At 54.9% G+C, this 22,728-nt stretch overlaps 1 protein-coding gene across 4 annotated transcripts in view; it reads left to right on the top strand.

Moving 5' to 3' along the window:
• The window catches only part of HCN4 (hyperpolarization activated cyclic nucleotide gated potassium channel 4), a 127,775-nt gene that overhangs the window by 95,125 nt on the left and 9,922 nt on the right, over positions 1–22,728 (top strand). For all 4 annotated transcript variants that reach the window (XM_086848438.1, XM_086848440.1, XM_086848439.1 and 1 more), the window contains 4 exons: positions 5,911–6,129; positions 15,958–16,104; positions 17,238–17,478; positions 19,030–19,194. In XM_086848438.1, the coding sequence (XP_086704564.1) occupies positions 5,911–6,129; positions 15,958–16,104; positions 17,238–17,478; positions 19,030–19,194 (772 nt within the window). The remainder of the gene's footprint in view (positions 1–5,910; positions 6,130–15,957; positions 16,105–17,237; positions 17,479–19,029; positions 19,195–22,728) is intronic.

Below are 22,728 nucleotides of genomic sequence, written 5' to 3' on the forward strand. Positions count from 1 at the left end.
AGTGAGCATCCATGGAAAAGTCATTTGTTTGCTGTTTATTTATTCATTTCTCCTCTCTGCAATAATGGTTCGCTTCCTGCTGCTGCAAGGTGCCAGACAGCCAGGTCTGGAGCCTGGAACCCTCCCTCTGCTTATCTCCAGCAGAACAACAACCCGTGCAGCAGCTGCCTGGGCTTCCCCATGCTGCCTTTGTATCATTTCTGTGCCAGGAGCAGTCAGAGATGGGGGCCCCATTGTGCTGCTCAGGGCCAGGAGGACGCTCAGCTCCTCATGCCAGGGAGCTCAGAGGTGCAGGTGGCCTCGTCCCCATCCCAGGGATGATTTGCAGGATGGCTTCAGAGCAGCACATTCAGCCCACAATTCCCATCTGGCTGCTGATGGCACAGCAGCTCCTGGCTCTCCCCATCTATCCCTCGGGAAGAGGTACAAGCTGGGGGTGAAGCTGGCAGCTGTAGCCAGGGGAACAGGTCTGCAGAAGTAGCAGGACATGGGACAGAGGAAGAAAAGATTTAGCCAAGGCAAATCTTAGCAGCAGGGCTGGGGAGAGGGGGGAGGATGCATTCCAGAGGCAGGAAGGCTCAGCAGGCTCCAGGAGGGCAGGGGAGGGAACTCCTATCCAGAGCAGGGCTCTCCTCATGCTGCAGCCTTGTCTTCCCAGCCTTGAGAGCCTCTGAAGCTGGGAATTAAACTCGCCTTGGGGGGATTTTTTTCTGCTTCTTCCCTCAGCTAAATCACCTTTTTTTTTGTTGTTGTTCCACTTAAAAGAAGTGAAAAAAAAAATCATTATCTCTGAAAATGGAGCCTCAGGAAAGTGGGATGGAGAACTGGAGAGATGCCCCACCTATAGTTCAAGGGGCTTCCACTCCAGAAGCTGTGCAGGAATATGCCAGCCCCAAAACAGCCTGGGGTTAGAATATTTAACAGAGTGCAGTAGTTCTTCAGGAACCAGATGTTTTCTCCCAGTAATGTCCCCTAATCTCCCAAGAAGATTTCCAGGTGTGTCACTGGGAGCAGTGGTGGATGTGGATGGCATTAGCAGTGAAACAATTTACATCTGATCTGGAGGGGACTATTGAGAGAGGCCATGGAGTCAGGAAAGAAGAAACTGGAGCTCCAGGCTGTTCTCAGGCTTTGGTGGCAGCATGTGGAAGGAAGGTTCCAGCATGGCTCTGTGTGATGGACATGGCTGGGAGGGGAGAGGTGCCAGGGAGCCGGGATTTTGGGACGTTCTGTACCGGCCTGGTCGGAGCTCTGAGGAGATAAATAAATATCCTTGGTGCACAGCTGCCCTGATTACACACAGGAGGCAGAAATCTGGGAAAAAGGAAGTCTTCGGAAGCTGCTACAGCCAAGGGGAGCTGGGAGTGAGGTCCAGATGCTTTGGAGGCTTTGTCCATGCGCTGGTGCTGCTCTTCCTCTGCTCCGGGGTTTCCCACCACTTGGCGCTCCATAAAACTAGCCCTGATTTCCATGCTGCAGGGAAAGAAGATTCATCACCTTCCATCTGCTTCCTAAAGGTTTGATCCTCATCCAGGGGATTTGTGAAGGGCCTGGTGTTGCCAAAATCATCTCAGGGCCTCGATAAATCCCCGAGTCTGGTTCATCTCGGTGTTTTCCACATGCCTCGTGTTCCATCTTCGGCAGCCGTGGAAGCAGTGGGTGTCTGGCTGACTCCTGAAACGGCAGGGCAGGATGTTTGCAGAATTAATTGCTGAGCCCCGATCCCAGGGGCTTCAGCGTTGGCTTTCCTGCAGTGCACTTTATTAAAACCTGGACTCACTGGTGAGTCAGCTGCAGAGTGTGCTGCTCCCCCAGAGCCGGCCGGGCAGCTCCTCTCCCAGAGATCTGAGCTCCGCTGAGCCCTGGGAGCTGCTGGGAACACGTGCTGACAGCAACCCTGCATGGATCTGTGATTCCCAACTGCCCCCGAGCCTGTGGGCCAGCACACCCCTCCTGCCCTCCCTCCCTCAGCAGGGCATTCCATGTCCTGTGAAGTGTGCCAGGAGCAGCAGGAGCTGCCCCAGCAGTATGGGACCCTGGAGCTGAGGTGACAGTGCCCTCCCCAGCTGGGGCCAAAACCAGTCCAAACCAGGGTGACCAGGGCAGAACAGCCCAGAACCGGTAACATTGATCTTTCCAGGGCAGGCAGGGTGACAGGCACCTCCAGGGGCTGGCCAGGGAGTCTGGCACAGCAGGGAAGGCTCCCAGGAAAGGCTGCCTGGGACAGCTGGGACAGGGGCACTCGGAGCCCTGAGAAGATCCCTGCTGCCAGGTGAAGGCCGTGTGGAGCTTCCCTTGGAAACAAGCCCAGAACAGGCAGGTTCTGTCCAAGGTGAAGTTTGACCTGTCATCTCCATGTGTTCCCCCGCTATTCCCATCCTTTAAACTGGATCTGGAGGTGTGTTTTCCCAGCCCAGCAGTTCCAGGGATGGGCAGAGACAGCTCCTGAGTTCTCCAAGTGTTAATGGTGTAAGTCAGACATAACACCGTTCCCCAGGACTACACCCCTAGCCCAAGAGCTTCCAGTACTTTCCGTGTCTTTCCTTGTCTCACTGCTCCTGTCCAGTGAGGATTCAGCCACTGAATCCACAATCCACAGCCACACTCCCATGTACATCAGAACCAAAATACCCTGTCAGACACCACAGTTTGCCTCCAGGTGCTTCTGTAAGGTACTACAGAACCCAGCAGTGCTTTTGAAGTGTTCCAGGGAAGTGTCTCCAAGTATTCAAAGGTGGATCTGAGCAGGCCAGGCTCTAATGCCAGAGAAGCCCTTCCAGCGCTGCTAGGGTGGATGTTAAAAACAAACCTGAGAAACTGCTTCAAAGTCATTTCACTCCCTTCTGCAAAGTCTCTGGGTGCCTCTGAGATAACCCCGACTGTGAACGGCACAGATCTGTAGCTCTGCTTTTGCTTGCTTTGGGATTTGCTTAACAAGGAGTCATTTTCTCCCTGCAGTTTAAGGCTAATGGGCCATTTCAGCCACTCCAGGATCTGTGGAGCGGTGCTGCCCTGGGCACTGCTGTAGCTGGGTGTTAGGTTGGGTATGGCTCTTACAGGAACAACGAGCTGTGGCAGCGTGATAAACCCCTGTCCACACCGCATGTGCAGCCTCTTCTAGGCTGGCCTAAACTACTGTGGGCTTGACCTGTCTGCTCATCCTGTGGCAAACAAAAAGCCTGAGAACCAAAGCACAGAGCATCCAGCGCTCTTCACACTCGGTATCCTAAAGGTAATTGCTCTGAAAGGCTTCCCCTTCACACAAGTGCCTCTCTCTGAGCAGTCCTTGACGTGCTCTCCCAGCAGAGCTCGGTGCTCAGGGTTTGTTTGGAAAGCTCCGTGTTTTTCTCTCGCCCCCCCAGACTGTCATCCCTCAGTCTCAGTCTGGCACCCGCAGCCTGTCCTCACAGGAGCCCTGCTGCTGGGAATTGGGCTGGCACTTGAGCCGTGCAATTCCCAGGGAGCCAGCAGTGTCTGTGCAGGCTGCAGGGGCTCGGCGTGTTGGATGTTAGACTTTGGGATGACTAATTCCTACAAAACAGTGGCAAGCTTCCTTGTAAACAGCACTCCTGAGCAGCAAGTTGCTGGAAGAATGGCTTTTAAACCTCGAGCCTGCCTGGTACCCAGATGTTCACAGCATCTGACGAGCCTGGCAACCAACTACTGCTCTGCCTGCCCAGATTCCCTGTGGAATTTCAGCTCAGCTCCCTTTGTCTGTGGTGGAGATGTACTCCGACCTCGGAGGGCAGCAGCACTCCTGCAACAGCCTGTGTGGAGTGGGGCAGGAATTCACTCAGCAGGAGTGGGGCAGGAATTCATTCAGCAGGAGTGGGGCAGGAATTCATTCAGCAGGAGTGGGGCAGGAATTCATTCAGCAGGAGTGGGGCAGGAGAGCTGCACTGTGTCCTAGTGCCGGCTCCTGGAAGCACAGGATGTCTGTGCTGTGGGAGCCGTGTGAGGCTTGCTGCCTGCACGGAGCACGAGGGGCTCTGTGAAACACCACAAAAGCTGCGGGTAAGAAATGCACCCAGCCAGGCCCCCGAGCCACAGCACAGGCCTGGTGGCAGAGGCGCAGGAGGGGTCACTCCTTTGGCCTCACACCTCTGGCAGCTCCCGTGGCCAGACCCGGCCCTGGCCAGGGGACAAACTCCCTCTGCCCTGTCCTGCCTGCCCTTTGCTCCTTTGGGCTGCTGCTACTCACACACGAGCCAAGGCCACAACACTCACCAATGGCCACTTTGTCCCTTGCTCCTCTCTCTTGGCTCCAGGGTGGTTTTTACCAGGTTCCTGCTCTGTTGGGAGGGGAGCCCAGACGGGCTGGCGCCGGCAGGGAGGAGGAGCAGTCCATGCTGGGCTGTGGCTGTGCCACTGCTCCCGTGTGGGCTCTGCTGTCACTGGTGTGGCTTTGCTCTTCTTGTTGCAATGGGAATCAGGCCTGTCTTGCATAATGAAACTGAATCTGGCCAGGTCATGCTATCAGCTGGCTTTGTCCATGTCCTTATCTCCTAACCGAGCATGGGCAGAGGTTCCAGCCCTGTGCCACAGCTCCCAGCCAGCTCTGTCACCGTTTGCTGACGATCAGTGAAGAGTTTCCATGGGCATCAATGGCACTGAGAGCTGCTTGCAGAGAGGTCATCAGCCACCCCCCTGAGCGTGAGGAGATACCTCCAGGAGGTGCCCAGTGAACTCCAGAGCTCTGGCTGGCCACTCTGGTCCTCTGGATGAAGGCCACAGGAGAATTCTTTGTTTATTGACGAGCCTCCAGCAGGTCTGTGTAAGGTCAGGTCTGACCTCCCAAGGTGGCACATGTGTCTGCAGAGCTCCATCCGTAACCTTGGCCTGTCCCAGGACCAGGGGAGCAGCTGAGGAATGCCCAGCACTGCCACAAGTGTCACCCAGCAGAGGCATTTTTACATCCTCCTAAGAGCCATGTGTGGTGACAGAGCAGGCAGTCATGGAGGTTTCACAGCAAGAACTTGCTGGCAGATAACACCTACAGGATGGCAAATGCACCTCGAGCTGTTCCATGAGCTCAGGCTAATCAGAATCATCAGGAAACTTGTGCTGGTTTTTCTGCCTGTGCCATGATGTCACTGCTGAGGTGCTGCCTGTGTGAGCTGCAGTGGAGAGCACAAGGTGTCTCAGCACACCTCCCCTGGCAGGAGGCTGCTGCTCTCAAATGAGACCATTTCTAATTCCTCAGCTCTCTGGAAAGAGCCCAGTTTTGCACTGAGAAGAACTTGCTGTCCAGACATTATCAACTTCATTTTCTGCCCTTCTCATCTCTCCACGTAATGACCAGAGACCCTGGCCATTTCCTAAATTGCTGGGCAGTGATTTTCCCCTCTCTCAGATCCTGCTGCTGGCAGCCTTGCTCAGGCTTTCTATTACAGTTCTGGGAGTCCATTTCCCAGGGGAGGAAATGATTTGCTTCAGTTCCCTCTCCCACACGTGGGTCATTGTGAAAATCTCCCAGTGCATCATCTCAGTTTATCCCAGGTTACCAGTGGGGCAGACTGGCTACCCTCCCTGCTGGAAAAAGCACATGGAGTCTCTAAAAACCAGGGCCAAAGTGCTGATCTCAGATCACGGAATCTGGGCTTGTTTTCCAAACAGAGTGAGCTGGGCTTGTGAGGTGGTGAGGGCTCTGAGGACATTGAGGTGTAGGGGTCCTGTGAGGGATACAGGAGTTAAGGGGCTATGGGGGCATTAAGACTCCTTATCCCTCCTATCTTTCAAAGACCCCCCCATCCCTCCAAGCCAGCAAAGAATGAAATTTCTCGTGTACGTGTCGAGGTGCCTCCAACAGGGATTTCTGGCTGCAGTGCCAGAGCTGCTTTCCCACCCCATATCCGTGTCTGGAATGCCATGTGCCCGTGCTGAGGCCGTGCCCTCCCTGTGTCCCTGCAGAACGACTCGTGGGGGAAGCAGTACTCGTACGCCCTGTTCAAGGCCATGAGCCACATGCTGTGCATCGGCTACGGGCAGCAGGCGCCCGTGGGCATGTCGGACGTGTGGCTCACCATGCTCAGCATGATCGTGGGGGCCACCTGCTACGCCATGTTCATCGGCCACGCCACCGCCCTCATCCAGTCCCTGGACTCCTCGCGCCGCCAGTACCAGGAGAAGGTAAGGACAGCCCTGCTGGGGCCGGGCTGGGCTCTGTGCTGTGCAAGGGAGACAGGGGTGGTCTGTGCTGTGCAGGGGGAGCCCGGGGTGTCTCTGTGCTGTGCAGAGGGAGCCCAGGGTGGTCTCTGTGCTGTGCAGAGGGAGCCCAGGGTGGTCTCCTTGCTGTGCAGAGGGAGCCCAGGGTGGTCTCCTTGCTGTGCAGAGGGAGCCCAGAGTGGTCTCTGTGCTGTGCAGGGGGAACTGGGGTGGTTTCTGTGCTGTGCAAGGGAGCCCAGGGTGGTCTCTGTGCTGTGCAGGGGGAGCCCAGGGTGGTCTCTGTGCTGTGCAGGGGGAGCCCAGGGTGGTCTCTGTGCTGTGCAGGGGGAGCCTGGGCTGTCAGTGTGAGAGACCAAGGGTGCTGTTCCTTGGCCATTCAACCCCATCCATCCACTCCAACACCCCTCAGGAAGAAACAGCAGCAGGATCAGTTAAGAGCAGGGCAAGGAGATGATCATTGTTGTCCCTGTCTGTCTTTGGACACCAACATTATCAGTGTCACTGATACCTACAGCTGTTAGTCACTTCTTCCTTTCCCACATCTGATTTCAAACCCCAGGTGAACGCTCCAGAATGTGCAGCTTTTATTTAGCAAGTGCTCTCTTTAAAAGTATCCAGATTATTCGCTCCAGTGCTCCTGAGTGAAGCTGCAGAACAACCCCCAAAGCCCAGATCAAGGCTCGGGAGCTCGGAGCAGGTTCCCCAGGTAGCTGTGGAATTAATGGCACCATTGTTGGATTGCAGAATGGAGGCCACTGCCAGAAATGTCACATCTGATCAGGTTGCCACTGCCACAGTCACCAAATTTGTGACCTAGGCAGGGCATCCAAAAAAAAGCAGCTGCCCTCAGTTGGTGGGGCTGGGGAGGTTTTATGGCCAGGGTCTTGTGGGTACATTTGATCTGGAGATGAAGAACTGTTCCTATTCTGACCCTGCCAGGTACAGTTTAGGTGACAGGGAGCTGTGATTCAAGTGGGGGAACTGTGAGCAGCAGGCACTGATCAGGTGAATTTTAAGTTGGAGGAGGTGGAATGACCTTGGAACAGGTTTGAGACACAGGGATTACAGTGGGATGAGAGCAGGGCAGAGAGGGAGAGCAAAGACCAGAGGCTGACTCATGTTTGGAGAGTAGGGAAGATCCCAAACCACAGTTAGAGCTAAAGGAGGGGGAATGCCCAGGAGAAGAGCGTGGAGGCCTGGGATGCATCCAGAGTTTTAGCTCTGTGTCACAGCTGAGCCGGGCTGATCCCGATGGAGAGCGGGGCACGCCAGAGAGAAGGACACTGCAGCACTGGGAATGCAGGCTGATCAAATCTCAGGATGCAGAGGATTTATTCAAATGTGTTTGAAGTAGCATAGAAGTCAAGAAGCGATCTGCAAAGGCAGCCACCTGGCCAGCCTGGCACAGCCACGCTGCACCTGCAGCACTGGGCACTCCGGGCTCTGGCTCCACACAAGGGCACTGCCTGATCCTGGCACTTGGATTCCACTCAGTGCTTGGGGAAATCAGCCCCCAGGGGCTGCACTGGGGGCGGCAGGGACGGTGGGACGTGTCAAAGCCTTGTTAGAGCGTGGGGATGTGAGAGGGTTAACAGACCCAGGAGAAGAGCTCTGACAAAGGCAGCAGGGAGGGGATTGAAGCAAGGGTGCATTTCCTCTGGCAGGTCCATTTCTCAAGTGATCCTCCGAGGATCAAAGCCTCAGGGATTGAGATCGTTCATTTTCCCCTTGCAAATGGGACAAGTGATGGCCTAAAAACAAATATGTATTTACTTTCTGCATTCCTTAGCACTTGAATAGCCATGATTAAAATGAGGCTGCTGTGTGATTTGCAGCCCAGCAACTCAATTTAGTTCAATCCTCCTGGGACAAAATGTCTGGTGAAGCAGATTAGAGAGAGAATCTCAACAAGTTTGGAGGTCGATTGGTAGAAGCCAGCAGCAATTGCTCTGCTGAGCACCCTGTGGGCTCTGCCTGTCCCTCAGCACAGCTCAGCCTGCGGGGGCCTCTGTGCTGGGAGTGGCCAAGGAAAGGGACACAGTGGAGAGGGACAGGAGCAGCACAAACACAAACAGGAGAGAAGTTACAGCCAGAGCTGTCCCAGGAGGTTGTGCTGTGTGGGACCCTCAGGACAAGGTTCAGGAGCAGGTTTTTGGGGAGGTTTCAGATTGTCCAGACCTCTGCCAAGGCACTGGTTCTTCCCTTGGACAAGCAGGGCTTTGGAAAAGAGGAATAAAAGCCAAGCTGTGCTGTCTGTTGGCTTCAGGAGCAGGCTTGTCTCACTCCACCTTGGATTCTCTGAACACTGGGACATTCAATCCCTGTCCTGCCAAAATCTCCTCCTGCAGCCCCTCACTTTGTGCTGTGCTGGGTTGTGCGAGGCAGGGAAGCTGGGTGGGATCCATGGGGTGGCAGGGGCCATGGAGGATTCAGAGGGAATGCCCCTCCAAGGCAGGGAGGTGCTGAGGTTGCTGAGCCCTGGCCTCCCTTCAGATGGGAACAGCTCTTTGGATGTGTGGGGCTCTCTGGGGGGACTGTTGGACCTCCAGCCCCAGAGGCAAAGTGAGAAGGGACCTGGCTGTCCCATCCGAGTTTCCCGTGCTCACAGAGAGTCAGGAGCTGATCTTCTCTCTTAACCTCAGTCTGGAGTTTAACTCCACAGTGTCCTGGCACCCAAGACTGGCATCTGCTTGCTGCACGTGAGCCAGCAGCACCACAGCTCCTTCCTGAGGGATTCTGACAGCCACGTTTCCCCCGAGTGCTGCTGTGCCTGAATGGATGTGACAGCTCTGACCAAGAGCACGCCCCTTCTCACCCGGAGCTCCTGCCGCTGTCTCAGCTGGGCACGCCTTGCTGGCTTCCCACACCCTCACTGAGCTCATCTCTTCTCCCACATTCACTCTCAGACACATCAGTGGCTTGAAGGAGCTTATTTTTGAGCCCGGTGAGTGCCAGAGCTGGTGCAGGTGCTGGTGGAAGGGGACAAGGACAGGAGCAGGCCTACAGGACCCTCTGCAGCTGTTCATGAATCAGCTCAAGCCTTAACTTGATCACTGCCTGCAGAATTACCCCCCAGCCTGTGTGACTGTGCCTCACAGCAGAGGAAGGCTGTTCCCTGCCCAGGAGAGGAATAAACTAGCCAGATATCTTCATGCTTTTTCCAGGTTCTCCTATTAATTTCTTTCCCTAATCCTGCAGCTCAGCTGGATTAGTATTTCTGTCAAGTCACCACGCACACCCTCTCCTCCTCCCCAGCTCTCTGTAACCTTGAGGGCTGGGGGAGGGTGATGGTGCAGCTGGCTGCAGCTCCTTGGAGCAGGGCAGGGACTCCCTCTCCCATCCCAGCGGATGCAGGGAGGCTCAGCTCCCCAGGTACCCCAGAGAAGGGGCTGCTGAGGGGCAGGGGTTGCTGCTGTGAGAGCCCAGTGAAGCCCTGAGCCTCATCTCCCCTCAGGATCTGCTCTCCACACTCCTTCCTCACTCCTCTTCCTCCTCCCTGAGCAGTCCACCCAGTGCCTCTTGTTCTTAAAACACCTCTTTTCTCTGGGTAGGGACTTGCACTTTCCCATGTCACTATCCTGGAGCAGCACCATTGCAGGGGGACAGGCAGGCAGCACTGGATCACTCCAGAAACCCAGCAGGGCATCACCCCTCAGCTCCTCACCCTTCTGCCCATCCCCTGCTCTGCCTGGCCAAACACTTCTTGCTGCAGCTTAAACGTTGCAGCCCTTCTGTCAGCCCCCTGAATTCAGCAAAGAGAAACTGGGGAAGGTTTAGTCAGGGGAAAGGCTGAAATAAAACAACTGGAAGGTTCTGTCTGTTGTTGAAGGGAAATCCAGACAGTGCCCTTGGTCTGCCCACTGCTCTGAGAGCTGGGGGCCTGTCCTGGGTCCTTCCGGGAGACCAGAGTTTTATTAGCAAAGAGTTTAAAGGGTGATTTGGGCTTTTTTATGAGGAAAACCATGAGGAAACTGTGAAATTCACAACTCCAGGGTGCTGCAGAGTCTCATTAACCTCAGAATATTTAGATAAATTGACTTGAGGAAAACCTTTCAGGCGTTGCTGAGTGCCCAGATGGAGATCCAGCCCCTGGCAGTGGGAATCCCAGATCTGCTTTGTCAGTGGGCAGGAGCTGGAATCCTTCTCCACCTGCCCCAGGCACCTGGAGCAGCCCCAGCAAGGGGCAGAGGAGCCCTCACTGAGCTCTGTGGGTTTGCTCAGAGCTGGCTCCCTGTGAGCTTGTGCAGGTAACTGGGAGCACAGATCCTACCTGTGCTCCTGGATAATCCCACCAGTGTGGCAGCCCAGTGCTGATGGTCACCCCTGCCCAAAGAGCTACTGAGCCCTGTGCTGGAGCTGTGGGGACACCTCAGCCACACTCTGGGAGCCACAACTCCCACTGCTGGGGGAAACTTCACATCCTTCACCAGTCTGGGCAGGACTGGAAGTGACATTCTCGAGAAAACTGGTCACCAGGAGGTTCTCAGGGATCATTCCCACATTCCTTGAGCTCACAGGCTTTCTGGAGAATTCTCCTCCTGAGCCAGCACCCACAGTGGAGGTCAGGGAAGCTGCAGAGCTCACTCACTCCTTGGGTAATGTGTGTGAAGGAGAGGGCAGGGAGTGCAGCACTCCAGAAATTAAAGGTGTTTGCAGCACTTAATCAGCTGCAAAATGTAATCAAATTTCCTAATTGGAAAAAGTTTGGAGAGCCTGGCTTTATCCTGTCATGCCAGCACTGGTTTTGTTCCCTCTGTGGAGAGATGGCCTGAGCACCGTTGTGTCCCACGTTACTGTCAGTCAAAACACCCAGGGCTGGTAACAGGGTTGAGAAATGATTTGTAATTGTGTCAGGGCCTGGGGTCCCAGCACTGCCTTTTCTGCTGTCAGGGGGTCTGGCTGCTTTACAGGGTCAGAAGAATGTAAGAAACGGGTAATGAGGTGTTCATCTCAGCCAGAAATTCAGGAATTGTGTCAGTTGTTTTAGGTTTATTTAATCCTTTTCCTGCAAAAAAATCCTGGGTTGGTTATGAAACAGAAATGTTTGTTTAATGAAAACCTGATGGTTTCTCCTCGGAATGTCTTGTGGTGCAAACTGCCTTAACAGTCTGGGGTCAGGTAGTTCCTGTTCATGCAAGAGAATATGTCCTTGGTGGACTTAAACTTGAGAGAAGGCCCACTCTGAAGCTGTGAAACATGTCAGAAACAGTGGGGTTACACTCAGATTCACCATCTCCATCCTGGCCCGGGAACGGAGACAGGGGGTTCCGCCCTGTGGCCACCACGGTGACACCCGCTGCAGGCTGGAGCTGCCAGCCTTGTCCCAGCAAGGGAATGGCCCTGCCTGGGCAGCTCTTCCCATGCCAGGGAGCGGTTTCAAACTTCAGTATCAGTGTGGGAGTTCATGCTGGTACTCGAGCTGTACATAAGTAAATAGTTAAATAAACGAAGAGCTGATGCTGCAGCACGGAGCCTCCCCCAGAGCCAGCAGTGCTGGTCCCTCACTGCACACACTCCCTGCTCCCCTGTCCCCATCTCCAGCCTTTGGGGGCACATTTCACCTTATCTCCCCCAGCCTGCTCTTCTGTGCAGAGCACTGCTGGTACTTTTCCCCATCCCATTCCAGATGTGAACCTGGCATCTCCACAACGTCCTGTGGTATTTCTCAAGACGGACTGACCGTGGCCAAAAGCTCCCTGTGCTGGCCTGGTGCCTTATGGCAGGATGTGGCTCCTCCAGCCCAGGCAGGCATTCCCTTCAGGGGCCATTCCCAGAGAAAACAGGCTGTTCCCATAGCCATGCTGAGCATTCCCTGTGGGATGCACAGGATTAGACCTTGGGGCTCAGCAGCCACACCATTTCATGCAGAGGGGTTTGTCCTGTGGCTCCTGGATCTGCTTTCCTCAGAGCCCTGAGCAGCAGAGATGGTCAGAGGCAGACAAGGGTATCATCAGACTCATCACTGATCTCCCCAGTCCCATGCCACCTCCCAGCCCAGCAATGGGATTGTCCAAAATCCCTGCCTGAGCAGGAGCTGATGCACAGCGATCCCCAGTGCAAGGAAAGTGGGAGAAAAGCTCCAGGAATTGTCTGTACCACAGATCAGGAGCCTGACTCTGGGTAACTCCCCAAGGTACCCTGCAGTAAGGGAAAAAATGTTCCAGGTTTTCCAGGAGGTGACACTTAAAACTCATTTTCTGCTGGCAAAATGAGTGAGGGCCATGGAATCAATTAATCCAGCCTTTGGAAAGGCTCACAAGCAGGACATCACATAAAGCTCTTGCAGAATGGAGGCAGCTCCCAGATTTTTGTCACAGAACTTCTGTTCTTCCCTTAAACCCTTCCTGCAGCCCCATGACTCCATGAGAATGACTGTGTGGAGTGAGAGGTGGGATAGAATAGATCCTGAGGGTGGGAATATGAATGGCTTAAGAGAGAAAAATCCCCAGCAGTCAGTTTGGGGTTTTTTTATGACTTTTTTTTTAAGGTTCCTGAATGCTGGGGAACTGCACTGTTTGACTCCTAATCAGAGAAAATAAAACAAAGATTCCAGTGAGTGCTGTCAGGAGCATCCAGATGGAGAATCCCATGAGCTGATCTTTCCCCTGTGGAGCACTGGAGAGCCCCAGCACTGGACAGGGTGGCTCTTAGCCAGCCTCCAGGTTCATGCTGCTGCCAGAGCACCACAATCCTCCCCTGGAGCCTCCTTCTCCTTCCACAGGTGCATCTGGTGACTTCCATGGGCTCCAGACATGGAGGTGTTTGTGACTGGACTTGAACCCGGTGTCACAGTGATCTCAGCCTAATCCTGGAGGGATCCAAGCAGTGCCAGAGCCATGGGATGTGCTGGGTTGGAAGGGAGCCTCAGGGATCGTGGAGCCCTGCACGGGACACCCCAACAATCCCCCCCTCCCCGTGCCTGCTGGTTTCCATCTTCAGAACTGGGGCGAGGAAAGGGTTGAGCCTGTTCAGCAATTCATCCCTGCCAGGGAGAGGAGGGTTCCTGATGGACATTGAGGGTGTGGAAGGAGTTAAAAATATTTAGTTCGCTTTGGACTGTGAGTGATTGGAACTTTGGTAGGAGGGAAGTGGTGAGAGAGGAAGGAAAGTGGCCAGCTATAGAAGCAAAAATACCCAGCTAAATGGTTTCCTTTTGATATATTAATACCACCTTCAAGGGCTATTTGAGGAAAGACAGACTCAAGAAAATGAGCTGGGATTTAAATGGGCTGGATTGTCTTCAGAGAGATTTAAATAATTCCTAAATGAGTGTTTTCAGTTGAACTCAGAGAGGCCACTGAGCTCTGAGCACAGGTCAGGCTGGGGACAGGGAGACAAGTGGGAGGCTGAGCAGCTGAGGAGGAGGAGGGAGGAGGGGAAGGGGCTGTCAGGGGAGCCTGGCCATGGCTGGAAGGCAGCAAAGGGACACCAAGTGGCTTTAGAAAGGGCCAGCTGAGCGTGGCATCATCTGCCTGAGGGGCCTTCAGCAACTCCAAGGGAAGGGGGAAAACCCCAGTGAATCTTCAGTTTCTCAGACATGGAAAGAAGGAGTTGATGCTTTCATTTCCGACTGCATCTCTGCCCAGGGGAGAGCTGAGGGCCCCAAAACCCTCCTGGGTGAGAGGAGGGAGCAGCAGCAGAGGCAGGAGAGACAAGAGAATTTCCTTAACCATGACAGAGAATGATGGCTCCTTATTTCACAGTTCACTTTTAAAACCCTGATTTTCATTTGCAGTCAGAAGCAGCACCTTTATTCATGGGGAAGTAAATTTGTCCTGTTTTCCCTGGGAGCCTTATCTGGGGACAGCGGTGGCAGGGGGACTCTGGCAAGGCCTGGGGACACTGCAGAGCAGTAATTTATTGCTCTTTGTTGCAAAGCCATAAATCCACGTTCAGTGGTGGATAAGCAGAGCCCCAGTCACCCCATCCAGCCCGTGCTGATGGATTTTTGGAGCGTGGGGATGTTTTTCCCAGGGAGAAAAGGGCAGCTGAAGATGGACAGCAAGTGGCAGTGGAGGAGAGGACAGGGCCAGGTGGCTGCAGCAGGTGAGGTGAGGCACCTGGTGACAACTGGTCACTGCTTCAGCTCAATCACTGCACTAAAGCTGAGAGCATAAGGGGGATATTTTTGGCAAATCATTTATTCAACAAAAATGCAGCATTAAAGCAAGCAGAGCTCTTTGTGGATTTTAGATTAATTTAATAAACCTGAGTCAGCAGAAGCTCATGGCTGATGATTTCCCATTCCAGAGTGAGAGTTCCACATACCCTGTGCCTGGTTTGCCAGGTCCCATGGCTCTCTCAGGCTGCAGGGCCTCTCCGGTGGTAGGAGACATCTATGGTTAGATGAGCCCAAACCCCTTCAATTTCTGCTTGCAAGACCATAACCTCCAAAATTCTCTTTGGGTGAGCTCCCCACAAAGGATCTGCAGCTTTTCACTTCCTTTCCCTCCCTCATTTCCTCTGGGCTCCCAGCACGTCCTGTCCTGCCACAGCCAGTCCCTACAGAGCCTGGTGATGAAGGGCAGGGGTCGGTGCCAGTGGGGAGGTGGTGACTCCCCTGCCTTTGGTCAGGCTGGAGGGATCAGAAATATTTCCAGGCAGCTCCCGTGCTTTGGGAATGCCAGGAAGCCCCGAGTGTGCCCTCTGCCACCTTGGCTCCTTGGAGTGCTGCCCTCTCGTGCGTGGTGCAGGTGGAGCTGGCAGTGCCAGCACGGGCTGTCCCCGGGGCAGCAGCGGGGCTGTAACCAGCACAGCATCACTAATCAGGCTCTCCAGCTCAAGCTGCTCTAAGGGGACATTCAGGGACACATTTAGCAGGGAGAAGAGGGGAAATGGGGCTGGGAAAGGAGCAGCACAGTCCTGTTGTCAGCAATTAGTGCAGTATCCTGTACTGCCACCAGCAAAAGGAGAGTGACCATTCCCTGCACACACCTTGTCCTGCAGCACCTGCAGGGCAACAGAAGCCTGGTGCAGCCCTTGGGGGGCTCACAGAAGGCACCATTCACCCCCAAAGCTACTCTGCCAGCAGTCAGAGTGTGCCCTTGTATTGCGTTCGAACTGACACCATGGAAATGGGAATTGGGAAAATGGGAATTTAAATGGGAATTTACCATCAGGTAAAAATGTGGATGGGTTTGGGTGAGTGCTTGAGGCACAGGAACGAAGAAGAGGGGAGGAAAGTCATGGTAAAGCAGAGGTTCCATCATGGCAAAGCTGGCAGGAGCACAGAGGGGAGAAGCAGAAGGCCGGGTACTGCAGCTTCAGCCAAACTCGGGACGCTGATCCCGGGTGTGCCCCTCTGTTCTGCTGTGAGCACACATCCAGGGCAGGAGCTGTGCTTCCCCTGGGACAGGCCCTGGGGCTGCACTTCTGGGACACCTCTGGAGCCCAGCTGGCCACTGTCCTGCCATGTGCTGTGGAAAAACCTTCCTTGGTGGCACGTGGACTCTCCTGCTCCATCCTGCACACTCCTCACCCAGCACTGCTGAGTGTCCTCCCAGCCAGGCACTCCTTCCTTAGCCCTGCTCCCAGCTGGGGCTGTGTGAGGGCAGCTCAGGCTGCTCAGCAGCCAGGGAATGAGCAGCTGTCTCCACAGGGCTGAGGATGAGGATGAAGTTAAACCACGGGGAACATAGCAGGGTGGGCTGTGAATCGGACGGGCCCTCCCTCCTGCTCCAGATGGCCCTGCTTGAGGAGAAGGAAGCAGGGCCAGCACCTGCTGCCCGTCAGCAGCCCCGTTTGTGGCACATTCTGGGTTATAACTGCTGCCCCTCATGTCTCCCTGCTCAGTACAAACAGGTGGAGCAGTACATGTCCTTCCACAAGCTGCCCGCCGACATGCGGCAGCGCATCCACGACTACTACGAGCACCGCTACCAGGGCAAGATGTTTGATGAGGAGAGCATCCTGGGAGAGCTGAGCGAGCCCCTGCGAGAGGTAAGAGGGCAGGGAACGGGCAGGGCACATTCCTGGCAGCTGTGCAGCTCCTGGGGAGGGAGCTCAGAAAGCTCCCACCTTGTGTATTTGGCTAAAACTCGGCATGGAGTGCTGGCCTCACCTGTGCCCCATCCACCAGCTCTAAGTGGGGGAGTCACAGGAAGAAGGAGCCTTCAGAGAAGCCCCCTTTCCTTCCCAGCTGAAGCCTGGCAATGCAGGTTGTCCCTGCTATGTCACCAGTGTGTCACCCACCAGCTGCAGAAGGGGCCTGCCTTCTGTCTTTGGCCCCCAGCAATGTTCTCTCTCCACAGGAGAGAGAAGAGCTGAGCAAGTGCCAGCCAAAATTTAAAACTAGTTTTACTGAAGTCTCAAAGGGCACCCCTCTGAAAACACCTACGGGGGGAAACAGATGCTTGCCCAGCTCTCTTTCTTCCCGCTCCAGTTCTCCCCGTCCCCATGGGGCGCTGTGCTGGGGTGATGGGCTCAGCACCACCTCCTGAGCGGGAGCTGCCAGGACACAGAGCAGCTCCTGAGCTGTCACCCTGCGAGTGACACGGAGCCCTGGGTGGCCACAGCCCGGCTGTGCTGGCAGCTGAGCACCCCAGCTGGGCTTTCTTCAGCCAGGCTTGGCCATCCAAACTCTGCCCAGTGCCCGCTGAGTGCCTCTTCCTCCTCTCCTGCCCTTACTCTCCTCCTGGGCTCATCCGTGCTGTTTAACAGTTCATTGACAAGCACGGGCAGCAGAGAACGAGGGGCTGCCGAGGTGAGTTCGACACCTGCTCAGAGAGGAGCCCTGGCCTTTGTCAGACGGCATTTCAGCGCTGCTGTGCTCCCTCACAGCCCGAGGTTTCCTGCAGAAACAGGAATGCTGTGTGTATTCGGAGGTTGGAGTGCTGTCCCTGCTCAGGGGAGGCAGAGGGCTGAGCGTGCTGGCTCCAGCTCTGCTCCGTGCTCTGAGCATCCGGAGCCCCTGCAGCCTGCACCAGGGCAGCCAGCCCAGGGCACAAACACTTTAAATGTACAGCTCAGTCGGGGATCTTCCCAGGTGCTGACTAACCCTGTGTGTGTCCTCTGTGCTCCCTGTCCCTTTCCTCTTCCTCTTCCTCTCTCTCCTTCACACCACACGTGGTCAGGAAATCATCAACTTCAACTGCCGCAAGCTGGTGGCCTCCATGCCCCTGTTTGCCAACGCAGACCCCAACTTTGTGACGTCCATGCTGACCAAGCTCAAGTTCGAGGTGTTCCAGCCCGGGGACTACATCATCCGGGAGGGCACCATCGGCAAGAAGATGTACTTCATCCAGCACGGCGTGGTCAGCGTGCTCACCAAGGGCAACAAGGAGACCAAGCTGGCTGACGGCTCCTACTTCGGAGGTGCGTGCGCTCGGGCATTCCCGGATCCACGTGGGACTGACCCCCAGCACCTCCTCCTCTGTCTCTGAGAGGTGACTGGTGGGCACTGCAGAACCTGGTGATAAATAACAGCAGAACACAGCGGGGGAACTTGGTTCTTGCAGGTTCATTTCTTTCTGACAGATGGGTGAAGCTGAGAACCTAAAGGTAAAAAACAGCCTGTTCTCACTTCTGCAGGCACATTCCTACCTCTGCTGTCTGGCATCTCCCCCATGAGGGGCTGGATAAACACAGAGAGAAAAACAGTCCCTCCTCTGCCCTGCCTGTGGCTCAGCAAAGTGTCCTGGGGGTCAGCAGGCAGGCAGAATGTACGAGCAGCAGAGTTCTGGAGCAGTGGGACCAGCAGGAGGCTGGGAAGGATTTAGGGCATTGCTCTCATGAGAAGCACAAAGCCCCCTCTCCTGTCAGAGCCCGTGCAGAGCTCTGCCAGACAGGCAGGTTGCAGGACAAGCTCTGACTGCAGCACCTTTGAGGATCTGCTGAGGGGAGACAGAGCAAAACCTGCCTTGCCTCCCCCCCTTTCCTCTAAAGAATTCCTCCTGTGCATTTCCCACACTCCTGTCACTCCCGGTTCACGTGCACCTCGCCTGGGTACAAGGATTTTGCAGCCTGGTGTTTGCAGTTGGAGGGTTGGAGTCAGGATACCCTGACTGACAGATGGGATTGAGCTTGCCCATGACATTCCATCACAGCTCCTCACACACGCGGCACTGTCTCCCAAGCAGCATTTCCTTGGGAAAGCTGCCTAGGAGCACGCTCGTGACCTTGTGCTGCTGCTGTACCAGGGCTTTGGGTAGGCTCAGCATGAATCCAGGGAATGGTGCAGGAGAATTGGCACCCAGCACACCCAGGGAGCAGAGTGCTGTTGCTCTGCAGCTCACACCATCTGTCCTGAAGTGCCTGTTTCTGCTGCCCAGACTCCGTAAGCAGTGCAAAAGCAGGATTTGGGAGCTCTCTGCTGAGTGTTGAGGGAGCTGTGGTTGAATGCAGGGCTTTGTGTTGTGTAGCCAGCTGAGCTCCATGACAGCACTGTAAATACACCCAGAGCTGGGAGGTGCCATTGACAGTGCTTGTGGCACTGACATGAAAACCTTTGCAAACTGTGGCAAGACAAATGTCCCAGGTACAGGGATCAAAATTACAGCCGGGCACCAAAGGCACACATCAGCCCAGAGCCTCTCTACAAATCTAGAGAGAATTGGCTTCAATGAGAGCACGGCTCGACCTCCTGCTCCCCAGTGCCCAAAAGGAGCTGGAGAAACACAACTCCTCCAGTGTGAGCACACAATGCTGCCTTTGATAATCCCCCAGAACAAACCTTGGCTGCCTGGCTGGACCAGCCGAGCCCCGAGGGCAGCCATGTGTGGCAGCTGCCCCAAGCGAGCCCCCGGTGCTTTGAAATGTTGGAACGTTGACTCTGGCTGGGTTTTCTGTGGGAGGGCAGTGCAGGGAGGGATGCAGGGGTGCTGCTGCTGGTGTCCATGGACTGTCTCAGCCTCTCTCTGCTTGCAGAGATCTGCCTACTGACACGCGGCCGGCGCACGGCCAGCGTGCGCGCCGACACCTACTGCCGCCTCTACTCCCTGTCCGTGGACAACTTCAACGAGGTTCTGGAGGAGTACCCCATGATGAGGAGAGCCTTTGAGACCGTGGCTCTGGACAGGCTGGACAGGATTGGTGAGTACAGGGGGGAGTTTCCTTCCTTAGGTGCTGCCTTGGCAGCTCTTGCCCAGGCTTGGTGCTCAGTTCTGTGCTGGAGTTGGGAACTGAAGGAGATCCCAGCCTGGCCCTCCTTTCCAACTTCAGCTCCCTCAAGGACCCCAAGTTGAGGTTGGATATTAGGGAGAAATCCTTCCCTGTGAGGGAGGTGAGGCCCTAGCACAGGGTGCCCAGAACAGCTGTGGCTGCCCCTGGATCCCTGGCAGAGCCCCAGGCCAGGTTGGACACTGGGGCTTGGAGCACCCTGGGATATTGGATGGTGTCCTTGCCCATGGCAGGGGCCCTGGACTAGGTAAGCTTTGAGCTCCATTCCGACCCAAACTGTTCTGGGATCCTGTGATTGTTACAGCTCATGTCGACCCATCCAGTCCTGTGGGAGACACAACCTGTGCTGCCAAGATCCTTGTCCAGGAGTCTCCTCCCCAGCTAAAGACCAGCATAACATTCCTTGGTCACAGCCAGAGGTGTTGAACAGAGAGGGATGAAGTGACTTGTGCAAGGTCATGCCAAGAAGGCTGCAGAGCTGAGGAGCGATTTGGGGTCCCAGTCTAACTCCTTATCCATCCCTTCACAGTGCTTGCATTCCCACTGCTTTCCGCATGGGAAGCTCAGTGGAGCTCTGAGCACAATGCAGAGGGCCAGGAGGGTGATGGGGGTAGGGACTAAGCTGGCATCCCAGCAAGAGGTGCAGTGCCTCTGCGGCTTCTTCTGCCAGGAACATTTGGTTCTGTCATCTCTTTACCTGCTGCAAATCAGGAGTGCAACCCCTGAGAAAAAGGCTCTGGGCTGAGGACACAATTTAGCAAAGCCCAGGCTAGTGAGGCCCTGGTGGAAGTGGCAGTAGGCCCAACACTTGGGTTATTTCAATGAGGCTGTAGAAACCACAGAGAAAATGTAAAATCAGTGCAGGGATGGGCCAGTTCGGCTTTATTTAAAGTTCTGCAGGTCTGGGTGCTCAGTGCTGCTCAGCTTTCCAGCCTGGTGCTCTCTGGGACTGTGGGATCAGGTGGGCAGAGCATCCTGTTCTTCCTGTCCTGTGCTCCGTGCCCCTGCACACGGAACTGAAATCCATGGAAAATTCTGAGCCAGCACAGAGAACCTCACGTGCTTCTTCCCCAGGGAGAACTCGCCTTCCACAGGCAGCTGCAAATGTCAGCATAAGGTCACAAGGTGACACAGAGCAAGTGGAACAACAGGCCCTTTGCTGCAGGGCTCTGCCACAGCCCCCCCTCCCATCTGCTGTGCCCTGCTTGCCCCTGGCAGTGCCCCTCGAGAGCTGCCTGTTCCCTTAACCCTGCACCTCAACTGTCGGGAAATGGCTCCTCCACAGCCCTTTGTGGTGCCCAGCTCTGCTCAGCTGGAACTGCCCCACAGATCCCCTGCTGGAGCTGGCAGATCCATGGAATTCCCTGTTTGTAAATAAGGTATTTCTTCCCTTCCTCTGGAATGTGCACAACACAGAAGGAGCAGTGCAGTAGTTGTGTACCAGCCTGGGACTTCTGAAGGAATTCAAGGTTCCTGCATTCTGCTGAGACTCTCTGGAAGTGCAGGAATCAGTTCTGGAGGAGTGAAGTTGATCAGCAGCAGTTCTTGAAAAACAGGGATGAACAGGAGCTGGACTATTTTTGCTCCTGTCCCATCCAGTTCTGGATCTGTGCACAAGGAGGAAGCAAATGGAAGCCTCTTTCCAAGTCACTGGTGCATTCACTGGCTCCCTTCTGCCCAGGTGCCACTCACTCCTGTCCTTGTGCCACTCGCTGCCACAGCGAGGACAGGAGATGGTTCAGAGGGCCCTGCCACTGTTCTGGTACCAGGGTAAGATCATCCAATATTCCCCCTGTGCATCGAGGGAGCAGGGAGGAGACTCTCAGCCCATCCAGCCCCATGGAGAGAGATGTTTATGGGATTTCTGGCCACTGGGGCACTTGGAAAGCATGGTCTAAGAGTTGTGGGGAGCAGAACGAGCAGGCAGGGGCTCAGCCCATGCAACAACAAGAGCAGGATTGGTTGATGGAGGCCTGATGGGCACTCCTACGGCAGGGCTGAGCAGTTTGGAAGTAGTGGGTGGGCACAGGGGAGGGGAGGAGAGGAGCCAGAGCCCCCCAGGCTGTGCTCCCGTGGCTTCCTGCAGAAACATGGGCTGTGCACAGAGCTGTCAGGCAAAGAGCTGAGGGCTATCCTTGAACCTCTGCTCTTCCTGGGAATTGATGCTGCCTGGATTGGGCAGGAAGGGGTTCATCTCCATCACGTGACAGAGGCTGGGATGCTACAAAGATCTGTGGCCCTGCCTGGCTCTGAGAACTCCTCAACCTGCAGAATATCACACACGTGACACTCCGCAGGCTCGTTGGAAGGTTGCCACTCAAAGAAACTGGGCTGATCACAGATTAATGATCATTTTCACCCTGATGAAATCAGCCCTCTTGCTTGTTCCTGCCCAGGCTGTGAAGCTGTGTGTGGTGTTTGTGAGTTGCAGTGGTGCTGTGCTTTGTGCAGTGAGTAATTCTGTCTGGAAGCGCCCCAGTTTGCTGTGCCCTGTTACGTAAGTCACACCATTCTCTTCCTGCCTGCCTTTGAAACTGGCTTCTTTCAGTGACCGCTGGAGCTTAAAATTAGATTTCCACAAGTATTTTCACTTGTAAAACACCACCACTTAAATGCTCATTGAAAGTCAGCCCAGCACAGGTGGTGAATGCTGTCAGACCAGGGCCCAGGAGCAGCGGGGATGGTGCTGTTCCACCACTCCATGTGCTCTGATACATCCCAGAAATGCCTGCCACCAGGTCCTCCCCACCCACAGCAAGGTCACTGCTGAGAGCTGAAAGCCTCCTAGGAGCCAGAGGTTTTTTTCTTGTTTCTTCTTTTCTTTTTTCTTGTTTTCATTTTCTTCAGTAATTTTTTGCCACATGGTTTGAAATGTGTTTTCTTTGAATGCCACTTGCACATATTTTGATACAGGGATCCCAGTTAAGGAGAGGATTAAAGATGCCTTGAGTTTCCTCCAGGCACTGCAGATGCTAAAAAAAACAAACAAAAGCCAAAACAACACAATCCCAGCCTCTAAATATAATTTATGATATTATTGCAGTATGAGAGTGTCTGTTCAACATACTACAGCAGTAGACATTTTAAAAGCTTTGTCTATAAGCAAGCCACAAAAATAGCTGTTCCCAAACTTCTCGTGACCACACTTGTGCAGCTGAGAAGCTGCTGGGTTTGCAGCCCTGCTTGTCCAGTCCTGAGTGATCCCTTGGGCTGTGCTGGGCCAGGTGAGGCAGCGAGGAGAGCGGCTGGGAGCGGTGCCGAGCTCTGCCACGCATCCCCTGCTCGTCCTTGTGCTGCCTTTGCTCCCAGCCTCAGTTCTCACCCCTTCTGCAGGGACACTGACGCTCACAAAGGGGGAGCGTGGATGTTCCGGGGCTGCTCCCTTGGGAAAGGATGACACTGAACACAAATAACTCCAGCCAGGCATGCTCAGCTTTACACTTTAAC

This window comes from Cyanistes caeruleus, chromosome 13 (genome assembly GCF_971803275.1).
Source record: "Cyanistes caeruleus chromosome 13, bCyaCae1.hap1.1, whole genome shotgun sequence".
Classification (NCBI taxonomy): Eukaryota; Metazoa; Chordata; class Aves; order Passeriformes; family Paridae; genus Cyanistes; species Cyanistes caeruleus.